Genomic DNA, 14597 nt, shown 5'->3' with positions numbered 1-14597 from the left:
ATTTTACACAGTAGAAGATCTCTTCAAATGTATTTTCCGATGAAGTGGGTTTGGAAATACACCGACACATTTTTCATCGAGAGCTTTGAGCCACAAGTGGGAAGGTTTGTACCATGACTGAAATCTCCATGAATACACAGGGAATGACAACTTAAATTTCATTCATTCTGATAAAACCTTTCTCAAATTATGTCAGTGTTTGAGCGTGTCAGACTGAATTTTCACAGGACGTAAGAGCCGGGGGATACTGAAAATGCTGCAAAATCCAACAAAATCACTATTTAAGCATCGAACTGAATTGTTTGGAATAAAATAAAAGTACACTGTCAGCTTGTGTTGCGTCCACAGCAAAGCAGCCTTTAGACGTTGCTAAGGTAAGCCTGGCTGCACTGTGTTGACTCCTCTACTGTGACTTACATTCACAAGCCTTTAACTCCAATTGTCAGCTATCTGCTTCTGTTTTGCATGGTGTGTCTGCAGCTTGCACAGGATGCAGAGCGCACTGACTGGTGCGAAGACCCCACCATACTCCGAGGCCTGGTGCTGCTGGGTGACAGGAGTGTCACTGTGATAACCCAGCACTGTGCAGAACGCCTGCACCCACTCCGACATACATGCGATCACAGTTTATGGGGTACGAGGTCATGTGGGTTTGAAGCCACAAAGCACAGAGATCTCAGGGTGAAATATCTGCACTGAGAGACAAATGAATACCTGTTTGTGTTCCTAAGCTGTTACAAGAATAAAAAAGCGCAGAGAGGTGATTGCTGCTGGCAGCAGTAATCATCAAACACAGTATAGGATTCCTCTTTCTCAACATTTGCTTTGATACGCAACAACGGTGCATAACAAATGACAGAATCTGACGCTTCTGAGAGCATTCAAAATGACATTTGCCATTAACTTTAAAAATGAATTAATAATTGGAGAGCTCAAAGAATCCTCAAAGGACAATAACAAAGGCAACCCGTTTGTAAGTGGCAAGTGACATATGTTTAATCTTGCATTTTAAACTAAATGCAATCTCGAATCGAAGCAGCATCTAATCAAAGACACTCTTTGAACATTTCATCTAGGAGTTAAACAAAATGAGACTGCCAGGCCTGACAGCAAAGACGGCTTCACATATAAGGGAATAACATTAAAAGACAATTCTGCAATTATCAGATGTAGCCCTGATTTATTTATCATTGCAGGCAGCTTTGGAGAAACAGTCAGCTGTTAGGGTCACTGGGAGCTGAAGAGAGAAGAGATTTTTTTTAAAGTGTACAAGAGCTGTTAGTCTTTAGGCTGTTTGTTGTGCCAGTTTAAGACTGATTACGATCTTCATCTGAGGTGAGAACACCGCATTTGCACACATCAAAATCAGAGACAAGAATAAATTTAGCATGAATGTAATTAGCTCAACTCTGCAGCCACACAGCAAGCTTTTACTACGAGAATCCCAAGCATCACTCATCTGGATTTACAAGCAGTTCACCTTCTGCCTTTTCGCCTGATACTCTCACTCCTCCTCTCCATAGGTACTGTTGGAAAGCTGCTGTACAGTGCTTGGCAGGCCTGACAGCTGCATGTTGAGAGGCGGTCTCCTAGGGGGCCACACAGATGCGCAGACTGGGTGTGTGTTGGGCTCTGGATGGGGATGCAGCCCAACTCAGGAAAGGATGTGGTACCCAGCCTCTCTGCCCATCAGGGGAGAATAGGCCCTTCTATCTGCTTGGCAGCTCTGGCACTGAGAAATTGCCTATAATCACCCAGATAGCAGACTTTTGTCATCCTAACTGCGAGTGGGAAACAGAAGGAAGGTGGATTCATGTTGGGTAAACTACCATCGGATAATGGTTGTTCGAACAATATCCGGCTCTGGAGCGAGAATCTATCAAAACATATTGATCCTGGAACAAGAGAATTGGGTATGGCATGCGGAGCGCCTTTGTTTCTGAAAAGTGTTAGCTTCACAGAGACTGTACTGACAGCATTAATATATTAGATGGTGACTGTTGAGAGCCGCCTGCTGAGGCTCAGACTCTAACTGCTGCTGGAGATGCTTTCCCTTTTGTGCTTATTTCTTATCTATTACCAAAACAGCAGCTTTGACCAGTGAGGGTACCTGTAATCAGAAAAGTGCTTTTAATTAAGCTCATTCTTTATCTCCACTTGCAGCAGATTGACTCTTTCACTTGGGATTTCTCCTCCTTATAAACCTGCCCAGCAAAACTGAACAGCTCTCCGGCTCTCATGTTTCCTCTTTTGTTTATCCTGATGAGGATTGGCTGTCATTGAGTAACGCTAAGAGCAGGGAGAATGGCCTTATTAAGGAGTGTGGAGGAAACCTGATGCTGTGTGTGCTCGTGTTGTGTGTGTGTGTGTGTGTTCTCATGTGTGTTGAGCGGTGACATTGAGCAACACTAATGAGATAGATGTTCATTAAACATCGCAGAGCCACCAGGCCAATAAATCCAATCAGATAGGACAATTCCTGATTGAGCTATTAACAGGGCTGCAGGCTCAGACTCTTTGCTCCCCTGCTTGTTTTGACAAGGCTTGCATTGTCAGCTCATTAGTGCCACAACTCTGTTACATCTGAACGTGATGCTTGGTGACAAAATACTTCATGATTTCACATTTAGTTCCAAATTATTCAAGGCCTGGCATTCAGTGAGGATGTTTATGTTTTTTGTTTCATTCACCACATGCACTTCAAGAATATGAATGTAGCAAGACTAAATCAGTGATTTCATTGTTGTCATAAAAAAACACATTAATTTTGCCGTCATTATCACTGTCATTAGAATAAACATTGTCAATTTTTCTTTTACTAAAGGTATACCAAACTTGTTTTAGCTCCTTAAAGTGCTTTCATTCTGTACGTGAGCAAAAGTTGTCCTCGATAGAGCAGTAAGGCTCATGTAGGCAGAAAAATGAACTGTGACAGAGCCAACGCCAAACAGAAAAGGGGAGAACGGGACAGCTCATCACCAGAAAGAAGGATGCAATAACCAATCAGAGAACTTGGCCCTCCCTTGAAACTTACAAAGTGCTGAAAATATTGTGAGTTTTAATTTCATACCCTCCAAACTGTTCCTACATTAATCGACATGGCCTTAAAATCAAAGACCATTTGAGGAGAGATAAGGAACAGACAATTAACGCAGTCTAACATGGAGGGATTATGACTTTGCAGTCATACTTTAACCTGCTTAATGTTAAGCCTGAACATTTTCTCTCTGAGACCTAATTTAAGCATTACACTTAATGTCTGGAGTCCCCTTCCTTCTTGATATTTGTAGGTGTGGAGCAGACAGGTTTCAGAGGTCTGAAGTGAGTTAGAACAGCGTGGATGCATGGTGGGCTTTGAAAATAGTGAGAACAGCAGAAGTCCTTAAGTGGATTTTAATTTTCCTAAAGAGAGCAGACGGAAGAAACTGCCACCACCACATCTTTCATGAGAAACAAATAAATCCCTAAAATATTTTATTTTGTGCAGTACTTGCAACATAGGGAGTTAGTTTTAGTCGCTTTTGTTTTTGTGCACATTATACACATTTTTTTAAGGTTATTTAAGAAATATGATTTCTTATTTAATTTGTTGTGTTAGATTTTTATTGGGTGTTTCATTGTTTTATTTGCAATTATAGGTTGATCATTAATAGATTTGCAAAACTGTTTTCTTTTGTGAGTGCTGGTTATTATTATTTACAGTTGCTTTATTTTTTTGTAATAGTACTTTGTTTTGGGAATTTTAGAAAAAAACAAATAATTTTATATTTGTTTGTGTAAAAATTTGCTAAACCAGTTCACTTTAATGAAATCTCTACAGAAATCTATAAGCTTGATGAGAGGCAGGCTGACTGAGTGCAGGCATAATTTTCGAAAAGCCTCTGTCAAAAATATTTACTTACAATGTGTTCACATCAACATTGATTAAACAGAAAGAGTGTTTTAAGTTTGGGTTCAGTTTGTTGCATTTCCCCTCACTCACCTGAGGACCCATTGGGTATCCTGGGTGGGACTGGCCCAGCTGACTCTGCTCAGAAGGACTGCTGCTGGCGTCAGACTGGACTGAACCATCACGAGCTCCTGGAAGAGCAACAGGCAGGAAAGTGGAAAGAAAAAGAGACAAAAAAGAGCCCACCTTAGATCAACACAGACAACATAAGTAGATCAACAAACAACACAGACCACGTTGTGATATCACAAAGGAGAGTGTTGCACAGTTCAGAGGAAGGCACTTGGGAAAGAAGGGGAATTTGTATTTAAGTGCTTTATCAATAACCACTGTAGCACTGAATAAATTACCAACCAGCAGAGAGGCTCACTGAAGGGGGATGATGCATACTAGCTGGTCCCCGATGGCCTAGATTAAAGCTGAGAGATAGAGCTCCATTGCAAACACCGGGGCCATATTATTCAGCCATTTACATCACTGAGTATCACTCATCTAAACCCACTCCCCCCTCCACTCTGAGCCTGCAGCTATGAGACACAATTAGACCTGTTTGCTATGAGGGCAGAGTGGAACGGAGCAGACAGGGACATGATAATAAGCTTGCTGATGGCTGCAGGGAAAATAAAGAACACCAACGATTGGATATCATAGCAATGCCTATCTCACAGAATCACTTGGTAGTGGACCAAATGTGGACTGCTCTAAAAGGTCTGAAAGGCTGCTTTGACCCTCAGCCTTTGACCTCAACGATATCGAGATCGTACGATGCCTCAATGATGACACAAAGGCTTGTGGACTGCAAAGACGAGTAAATCTTGCAGAAAGAACTGTCAGAAAAATTAAATGTTGCTAAGATGTCTTTCACCAAAATGACTGTTCGGAAGAAAAACATAAAAACCACCTGACTAAAAACTTCTTCGTTTGATTTTCTAGGAGTATCCATTTAAAACGCCAGAAAACTGAAAGCTTCAAGAATTTAATGTGAGGGGCACTTAGATCTTACTGAAGCAAGAATGTTCACAAACTTCAACCAAAACAATAGTCTGGTGAACATGGGTAAATCAAGATTTATTTTCTAAAAGTGTTTTTTTTTTTGTGATTGATTATAAACTGATTTTCACACTCTAAAACAATACAAAACAGATTGGTGGTGCAAGGTACAAAACACAAGGCAACCTCGTGATTTTCAAGAAGAGACTCCAGAAAACATCTGAAAAGATGCTGTTGATTGACTATGACTAAGGTGGTTAAGGTGAGGAAACAGAGCTGTAGGAATGTGCTAAAACTGTGTATTATTATTTACAAGGACCGCTATTTGCTTACTGACAGGCTGTCAATATAGCGGCTCATATCTGCACAGCGACTCGTCTTGGTGCCAATGACAACTTCAGGCCTTTTTTGATGCCTACTGCCATGTTTTATAAATCCTCAACCCGGATTGAATAATCCTCCTTCCTTTTTCGCTCTGACTGAGTTTACAGTTTTTAGAGACCACACTTTTTTGTACTGCTCTGATCATAACCACTCACTGCCATGAAATTATTTCCATAGACAAAATGTGCAAGCATGGACGGAGTATAAATTGAATTGCTGTGTTCATACTGTATATCAATTAGTGACAGAGGGCTGAAAGCATTGTTTTCTTCAGTAATGCCTCACATAATTGACCTACAAGCTCTGAAAATCTATTTTTTTCTTCTGCTTTTATCCTGAGTGATGGGGTCCTACATGAACAAAACATTTTCTGCCAAAGTTGAAACTGTTTTGGTTACGTTACCTGAGAGATTACTTTTTGTCTGTACTCCTCTCACTGCTTTGTAACGGGCAGGCATACATGCAAGAAAGAAATGTCACATATGTCCATGCACCAATCAGGATTCTGCAACATTTGAATCAATTTCTCTCAATAAATAAACAATACATAACACAATAATAATGAATATAAATACATTTGTAAAAATGTTTTCTCTGAACTTGGATGTTGATGGTATCTTATTCAATCCAAGTTTTCGGGAACTTCACAACTCCAGTTATTTCATTAATATTTGCATGATTCCTGCAATCCCACAGCAGAAAACATGATCATGATCAAAAACTTTATACATTAACATTATATGTAGAGTTAAATGTACTGTAGAGTTGAGAAACTCCACAACATGTGAATTAAGCGGTTCTGTAAAAATTTAAGTACAGATGAGTGCTTGGAACTCTTGTTAAGCCCATTTATGAGCAAAAGAAAAAAAAAGACAACAACAACAACCAAAAAAAATTAAAAACCCCAATGTGATAATTTCACACAAAGGTTAGCATGATTCTGTTTGGAACGTACACACAAAAACTCTCTCAAAAAGTGAATAAACATTTTAAATGCGCTGTCTCCTCAATAAAACAGCTCTTCCCCTGAGTAAAGTGGATTTTGTAGAAGAAGTCAAGTCAACCAAGTGGAAACACGTTTGAAGGCCACACAGCCTTGTTAAACTGCACAATGTTGGCACTGAATTAAAAAAATGTGATTACATTTCCACTGTAAGATCGATTTTCTTAAATGGAATATCGCAGCTTTTAAATAAAGAATAAAGCCCTGGTGTATTGTGTCTTTCTATTCAAGGATGAATAGGCTTTTTCTTGTTAAACATACAGGCAGTGATTTCTAGGCATTTAATAGAAGCTTCATACAAAACATACTATTGAATAGCCTTGCCAGCAAGATCTCATTGCCTGTCAAGTATATTTGTGCATCACATTTTAAGCTCCCCTCCGCCAACTAAAATCATTTCATCTTTACATAAAATCCAAATAATTGGTGAATGGCATGACCTATGAAACCTCAAGCATTTGATGGTTGATGTGAAAGCCCAAGGGGAAGCCTGCTTTTCTAGCTGGTTTCTACCTCTGGCTGGCTGGCTCTGCATCTCGATGAAGGTCCACATCCTCTCGCTTATCAACCTCGCGACGCAGTGGATATTTTGACAAGCCAGTCTCTTTTCACCAATTATTTCACCCATTATGGATCACAGCCCCACCCTGTGTACTCTGCATCAGGAATTAAGATCTATCTGAACAAGCAGGAAAGACTTTGTGGCTGTATTACGATCAATATAAAGCTTAAGATAAAGCACAGTATCATCATAATCTCCTGTATAATTTCACATTTATTTTAGAGAGTGGGTATTAGGAGGCCATACATTTTTTACTGGATTTAATTAGAGCTATTGTCTCTAAGAAGTTAATTCTCACTTTGAACGTTATCAAATTAAAGTAATTTCTTTCCTGCTGACTTGAAACAGTCAGATTTTCATTTATAGCAACTCATACTTTCCCCTCATCTCAAAGGCAATTCTCTAAATGCAGCTCCACACAGTGATAACAATAACAAACCCAGCAGTGCTACTGAACAACTTTTACACCAGTGAATTATCTGGTTATCATCATAACAAAGCCAATCAGCTAAATTAAGATATTCCGCTATAATGAAGGAATGAGACTACATAACATCATCAATAGGCTCTAAACAGTATGGCTCTTGGCTGGAGTTAAGATATTGGCTGTGAATAATGTATTCTATCTGATAAACAGAGCGGGAGACTTTCTGAATAACGATTCTTTGATGCCTTTCATTGCATCATTTCACAATAACTTAGAAAGCTTCATCCCCTTGCAAATATGTGTAACGTTAACACACTTATTGCGGGGGAAAAAAATCAATAATAAATAAATACACATGCACATCTTCCCCCAAAGGATTTGTGTAATTTCTTTAACTAAATTAAATAGCTGACAGGAGAAATATCCAGGGAGTCAATCCTCAATTCTTTTTTATTACCAAAATCTTTGTACATGTTTTGCTTTTCTTTAAAAGAGAAATGTACTTATCCAGTGTGAATGAATCTTGAATGGATTTCCAGATAGAAATTAATACTATATACAGGGGAAAAAAGAGAGAGTTTTCTGAAAAGAAGGTCCTTTGATGCCACGATTATACGCAGGTTACACAATGAATAAAATGGAATGAATGGACATAGTGGTATTGATGTGAGGAGAGATGAAAGAAGAGGCCAAACGGATGAAAGAACAGGCGATGCACATTCAACATAGCGTCACACTTATCTAGGACATTCAGGCCTCATTTCTTTGTTGAACAGTTTACTTTTTTAAGTGCCCTTAAACGTTCATTCTGAAAAACAACAACTCATATATATGTTGTGTTATGTGTGTTATGTTTTTCATTGGCTTGACTGAAGGTAAGAGGACCCATCTAATCACACGAAACACAAGTCGTATGAATTCCACACACTTACTGACTGTGACGTGATGATATATTCACTTCTTCACTTCACTTTTTTTTTTTAAGTGAAATATTATTTATTGCAGGGTACAGAGTGCAATTTGGTGTCACTTATGTCATGGAAATATTGCCAATATCCACCACTATATAAATTCTCTTTCATTGATCACCAAAGTGGCCACTGGCGAGCGACTTTCAATGCTCTCTGTGCTGTGTGTGTGTGTGTGTGTGTGTGTTGGGTGCGTGTGTGAAGGGGTGGGGGGGTGCAAAGAGCTATATTTATTTGACTGCATTCGGCCTGTATTAAGGCAGGGTGCCCCAAGGACTACACCACAAAACAATTAGCCTGGATTTCATAAAGCAATCAGCATGCCACCTTGTCTAATGCAACTGCTTCATACATTGACAGCCTGAATAAAATAGAAAGCTTTGTGTTCATGTTAGCTTTCGCCTCAGTGCATTTATGAATCAATTTTTGCCCATAAAAGAAGCTTTAACACTTAAGTTATTTTAGTGGAAATGCATTATGTAAGTTGTCAAACGTACGAGAGAGGCCTGGTAACGATTCAGCCTATTCAGAATGAACAGCCAAACCCATTTTATAATGGTCCTTTGAAAAATGTCTGGCTGAGTGCATGTGTTTGCTATTAAGATGTTGTCAATCATTTTGTCACTGAATTCGAGTCCATGGAAAATAATTTCACATGTGAACATATTTAAGAAGACTAAGGATTATAAGTTAATTACATTTTTAATTGTTCTGATGAATTGTCTTATTGAAGTTGAGGTAATTATCATAGCACAAGAAACATGCACAGTAATATAATTTTCAATATCAAACGTGTGCTGTGCTGTTGATGCATTGTGTCTGTTGTACAGTGAACTTTGAGCTATTGAAGCGTAAAAAATGGGCCCAGATAAACAACAAGCCACATCATACACAAGGTTTAATTCCATCAATACACAACCAATTGTCCCAGATTGTTTGGCTATTGATTTTGTTAATACCACTTGTAAAGTTGATGTGGCATAGCACAGAGAGCTGAGGCAAAAAGAACTGTAGAGGGGCAGATCATTTCACTTTCATTTTTCTATCTAAAGCAGCCTGGAAGTAAAGTCCAAAAAGTAATGTTGCGTACAGGGCGTGGTGGTGTATGAAAGAGAGCAGCCTATGATATGCAACGTGGGCTTTACAGCGATTTACTTAACTTCATGTCGAATGCAAGACGGCCAAAATCACCAGTGATTTAGCCCAGTGTTTCATTACTCCCACCAAAGCCCTCAACAATAACACAGGGCATAATCTGTTGCCAATAACTCCAGGTGCTCTTAGTCGGATGGCTCCCTCTGGGCCAGCAGGGAAGTAATACTCTGTTTAGAGACTGAGGTGGAGAAGCTGCTATAGCTCAATAGTATTTCTGGGGATAGAAAATCACCAGAGACTGACTTTTGAGTAGCTGCTGTAAAACTATTAGTTACATTATGGCTTCTGCTGCTGCTAGGAGGGCTGTCATTTCCTTAATTAAGAGCCCAGCACAGGGCAAGACGGAGAAGAGGCCATGGCAAGCTCTCCCGGCCCCCCGAGATGAAAGCCTGATTCCATATCACGCAAGGGCATAGACCTTACATGGGAGGTAAAAAAAAAACAAAAAAACAAAAAAAAAAAAACCTGTCTCATTCATTATTCTGGCACAAAGTGAAATTATGGAGTTAAGGAATTACATAGGAAGTGGTGCTGTGGAGTGTGCTGAACAGAAAGGATTTTACACCTCAGCAGTTCTGTGACTATTTCTGGGGTGATTGGTAAGCCACAAGCAGAAGAGAGAAGACTCAGAGGGCAGAAGAAGAAGAAGAAGAAGAAGAAGAAGAAGAAGAAGGAGGAGAAGGACAGGCAAAGAGGAAATGGATGCAATGGTGTAATATACGTCTCCAGTGGCTGGAGGATTTCAGTGTAAACAAAAGAAAATAGTACACTTCAATGTGTAGAGGTAAGCCAGTCCCTGATGAATGGGTGGAGAATCTGCATGCAAACGATACTTAAAGCGGGAAGGACCCTGCGCTCTCAACACTTATGCTCTCATTCATGGCCACAGGTCTCCACCAAAAGGCTCTCTGACATGAGAGTGCTCTGCTCCAGCTCTTACCTGTCTCTCCCTTGATGCTGGAGTGGAGATGGAAGCAGCACAAGCACAAGAGGGACCAGAGGGAGGTAAATTGGTGAGAAGAGGCAATGCCCATTTCAAAGGTCAAGAAGGAGAGATGGTGTGATGGAGAGAGGAGGATGGAGACAGGGAAGAGGAATGGAGGAGGAGCAGGGAGGGGGGAAAAGAGGGCTTCTGCGTCGGATGGTCACAGGGGACTGGGGACACTTTGCACGTGAGCACATCTGTTATGGTGCGTCCTCCTCATTCCCAAAGCAATGTCAACCTGATTAGCTCAGGGTTGAAAGAGGCAAATAACAATCCAAATTATTCCTCATCCTTTTATGGCCATCAGTGAAGGAGGGATGCTGAGATGAAGACTAGCTTTAGAGAGCTGTAAGCCTTTTAGGAGATGCCTGCTTCAATATTGCTCCTCCTCCTAAATTACTTAAATGATATTTGCTGTAAATAGGATTCTGCTGCCGGCAGCCTGTAACCCTGTGCTGAATGAACGCCTTCCTCTCTGTATCTCAGTATAACCCAAGGCTCTCATGACAAGAGTTGAAATTATTATCAATCACTTTGCTCATCAACAAAAAATTAATTGATTTCGATAACCAAAGTTCCCTTTCACGCCAAAATAAAACAATCTTTGGGTTCAAATTTTTTTCTGCTCTTCTATTACGGGCATTTGTTGTTCTTCTGTTTTATATTATGTGAAGTAAATATATTTGGGTTTGGGCTGCTGAGTGGACTAAACAAAACATCTGAAGACATCATCTAGGGATTTTGAAAATAGTATTAGCTTTTAGTTTTATCAAAGAAATGTCAAATTGATTGATCAAGCCAATGACTGGCAGATTAAACAGAAATGAGAATAAGCCATAGTTGCAGAACGAAATCTAATTGAACAAAGCATTTGCACAAACTTACAAATTCTAAATGGAGAAATATTTTTGACTAAAGCTGGAAGTCATTTAGTTAATCAACAAAAGCTGAATCCATTATCATTTTTCAACTGAATTAGATTAAATGATAATAAAAATGATCATGAGTCACAGTTTACCCTCAAACGGCAATCATGTCAAAAGCAGCATCTTTTTGGATTTTGTCCATCCTGTGCTGCTTCTGGTCAACTGCAGGACATTTAGAAATAGCCAGTGGGGTGTGAGGGCAGTTCAGTGTGAGTGTGTGTGTGTATGTGTGTGTGCGTGTGGGGGGCTAGACACCCACATGTCAAGCCTGACACATCAGCCTGGGCCCCCCAGGCTATCTGCCACTAATGCTGCCTATGTCCCACTTTCTACCCCTTACCCCTCAAAGCCTCCACTCCCCCCCCTCACCCATTCCTTCTGTCATGGAGGTATAATAACAATGGATCACACCAGCGCAGCAGCACAGGCTCAATCACTATAGGATAACATCAGGTGATACAAGCTGCACAAGAGTATATCTTTACCTCCACTGTACCTGAGCTAAACACAGTTTATCCAGAAATGAGTTGATCTGAACAAAGTCCTGTATTATATGTTACTGTGTTCTCCTGTTGCGATGATATTTACAGAAGTGGGTGGGTAAAGGTGGAAACAAGCAAATAATCATGTAGCTAAAACACACTCACTCCACCCCTCCCAGCACATTATTCTTGTGGAGTAGACAAATAGTGGAAGGAGGGACGTCAGGAAATAGTATTGCTTTGAAGCACATAACTCTATTCTGGAGAAAAGAATCATCACAGTGTTATTCCACATCCTCAGATATAAAGGGAAAAACATAATAACTTCTCGATAGCCTGGATCTCTACTGCCCTATCCTGCCCACCCCCTCCGCCCGCCCACACCCCAGACTCATCCACCATACACCCACTTCTCCTGCCTCAATCTTTGGTTTCAAAGGAAGCGAATCAGCCAGAAGGACAGAAGGTTATGCATTAGTACTGGTCATTGCTCAAAGAGCGAGCGTTATAAATAATAAAGGCTTGTGAAGGACACAAGGGCTGTGGGATGCATCTCTGGTTCACGCCACACAAGTCAAAGACAAGACTGTAATTTCTATTCCGAAAATGTGACCCTTGCAGCTTCAATTACATCTCAACAACACCAACCGTGTCCGTGCCAGGAGATGTGATGCTTCTTTGTTAGCTTACATGAAAGGCTTATTGATATTGGTTATGGAGCACATACTACACAACATATAAGTTTTTTTGAAAATGATTTCCCAACTTAAAGAAAGTGCATAGCTGAAATAAATGCATATTGAAATCCAATCTATTTTCTCCACAGCTATCCAACTACGGAACTTGCAACGTGGGTTTCTTTGGAATACTTTCTAGTCATGGCACAAATAATCTTTTTAACTTTAACTATACAAACAACAGGAAGAATTATATTGTCAGTTTTTTTGAAGTAGGTTGTCTTGCTGAGTGTCATTTCTGCATAACCAAGCATCCATAAAACCTGATGACCTTTGCTGCTGTTTGCATTGAAAACAAGAAGTCCATCTTGTGCTCATCCCCCATGTCCTCCATGCCACACAGTGATTGTGTTGCTGTAGCCATGGGCACTGTGGGCATATAAGCAAATGTATTACACCTGCTTTATAAGCATGCATTAAGCTTGTTTTCAAGTTTGCGCAGACAGCTGAAATCCCCATAATGAGATCGACCTCCTGGGGAGAGACTTGTTCTCCCTCCATCTCCTTTATCCACTTTTATTTACTCAGCGTGGCCCATTCAGCACTGGGTTTGCACCACTTTATTACTTAACCTCACCACACAACATTACTAGGCTCTTTGCATCAGTAAGCAGCCTATCCCACCATGCATCCTGCTCACTAAGCTGATTACACAAAAATAATAAGAACTCGTGCCTGCAGCAATGTGTGTATGTGCGCGTCTCTCTGTGTGTCTACATGATGTGTGTATGAATTTCCAAACACAAAAGAAAATTCTGCAAGAAATACAGGAGTTCTGTTTTGTGTCTAATATGGTGTATTCAAGTAATTAGATACATTAAAATTACTATCTTAAATGTTAAAATACAAATAATAATAATAATTAAATTTGTTTTGTTTTTGTTTGCCAAAGTCAAAGAGTTAATGCTTTTCTTTAGTGTTTTTGAAGCCCTCCACTGTCCACAATTAGTTTACTTTTTCTTGTTTTTAGCTGTGAGTAGTGAAACAGCAGCGTCCATCAAGGATGCACTCAAAAATCTGAAAATAAAAAAAAAACTAAATTTAGTCACTTATCAGTTAAAAAGTGGATAACAACATGGTTAAACTCAAAACCTCTGATGAGCCCAAAATTTAAAAAACCATAGATGAAACATTCACATTGAAAAAACTGTTTAAACCTGCACTTAAGTACTGCAACAAAATACTCTCTAAAATAAAGACAGTCCTGTGTGAGTGACTAGTCCATGAACAGTCCATATAAAATTAAGTTCATTAATCCAGCAATCTCACTTCAAGTGAAACTTAATAAGTCTAGAATACGCACAAATGTAGTGCGCCATTACAACAGAAATGCATTTGGTGAGGACTTTTTGTTCTAAATGACCTCCAATACCAGGAATCAATGAAAGATTCATTTTGGGAAGGGGGGTCTCTAGGTGACCTTTGCGAAAATGTTCCACCATTTTGGCAGAATCTGTATAAGTGCAGACCATTTCATGTAGACAGTAAGTGTATGAAATGAGTGCTCCTGTCGTTCCAGCCTGGCTCTCTTTGACAGCATGATGATAGAAGCGTCACATCCTTGGGAGAGTAAATGCAAACTGACAAGAGATGAGCCTTTGGTTGCTGAATATAATACGGAATTGTGCTCTGAGTGTCTTATTATCTTGTCTGTTGATGTCTGAAAGGGGGAGATTTGCTTGAGAAGAGAAGACAGAAACTGTACGCATCCAACACCATCTCGTCCTTTGAAAAAATTGCTTGCCCTACTAACCACCGCTTTCCCACCTAATGTCCACTTCTACTAGGAATAAATACAAGGGGCAGGATGTTTGTGGTGCCTCGTAGCCCCTGTTAGCTGAAGTGGAAGACTATTTGCACAGGCAAGCTTTTAGGAGGAGAACGACCCTTTCACCAGTGCAGTAAGCATGAGGTGGGTGTATAGAAGGTGGACAATTTACTGTAGACAAACATGACCGCTACTGTCATTGTCTCCCACTGACTTCTCCTTTTCATACTAGCAGAAACTTAAGGCATACATCAATTCTGT

At 40.0% G+C, this 14597-nt stretch overlaps 1 protein-coding gene across 16 annotated transcripts in view; it reads right to left on the bottom strand.

Annotated features, from left to right (window-relative positions):
• pou6f2 (POU class 6 homeobox 2) overlaps positions 1 to 14597 on the bottom strand; it is a 73407-nt gene that overhangs the window by 48463 nt on the left and 10347 nt on the right. For all 16 annotated transcript variants that reach the window (XM_046371390.1, XM_046371385.1, XM_046371391.1 and 13 more), the window contains one exon: positions 3983 to 4080. In XM_046371390.1, the coding sequence (XP_046227346.1) occupies positions 3983 to 4080 (98 nt within the window). The remainder of the gene's footprint in view (positions 1 to 3982; positions 4081 to 14597) is intronic.

The sequence above is a fragment of the Scatophagus argus genome, chromosome 18, assembly GCF_020382885.2.
Source record: "Scatophagus argus isolate fScaArg1 chromosome 18, fScaArg1.pri, whole genome shotgun sequence".
Classification (NCBI taxonomy): domain Eukaryota; kingdom Metazoa; phylum Chordata; class Actinopteri; family Scatophagidae; genus Scatophagus; species Scatophagus argus.
This window is presented reverse-complemented; position numbering and strand designations above follow the sequence as displayed.